General features: G+C 63.8%; 1 protein-coding gene across 1 annotated transcript in view; it reads left to right on the top strand.

Annotated features, from left to right (window-relative positions):
* Positions 1-428, top strand: part of TTC31 (tetratricopeptide repeat domain 31) — a 5647-nt gene that overhangs the window by 2852 nt on the left and 2367 nt on the right. Inside the window, exons 9-10 of the mRNA XM_031065357.1 lie at positions 172-274; positions 353-423. Coding sequence (XP_030921217.1) covers positions 172-274; positions 353-423 — 174 coding nt within the window. The remainder of the gene's footprint in view (positions 1-171; positions 275-352; positions 424-428) is intronic.

Raw genomic sequence — 428 nt, 5'->3', positions numbered from 1 at the left:
GTCGTTCACTCTTCCCCAGCTCTTGGGGGTTGCTAAACCTGCTTTACACATTTGAGAGTCTCTGACCCTCCCACCCTGCAGGTTTGGGGGGGTCTCTAACCCTCCACCTCCCCATTTAGGAATCTCTAACTGTTGTCCCCCCCAATTTGGGGGTCTGTATGTGCCCCCCAGGTTTGGGGAGATCCGCTCCGTGCGGCTGCTCCCGGGGCGCCGCTGTGCCTTCATCAACTTCCGTGGCAAAGCTGAGGCCGAGGAGGCCTTCAGGACCATGCAGGTGAGCTGGGGGACCTTGTGGGACCCCCCTGCACCCCTCAGGGCACCTGTGCCAGCTGCCAGCTCCTTCTGTCCCCAGGGTGCCACCGTGGAGGGCAGCAAGCTCTTGCTGCAGCTCAAGCACCCGGCCCACGCCACCCCGGCCCCCATGCCCC

This window comes from Geospiza fortis, unplaced genomic scaffold, assembly GCF_000277835.1.
Source record: "Geospiza fortis unplaced genomic scaffold, GeoFor_1.0 scaffold1695, whole genome shotgun sequence".
NCBI lineage: Eukaryota > Metazoa > Chordata > Aves > Passeriformes > Thraupidae > Geospiza > Geospiza fortis.
Note: the sequence above shows the minus strand (reverse complement) of the source record. Positions and strands in the feature narration are given on the sequence as shown.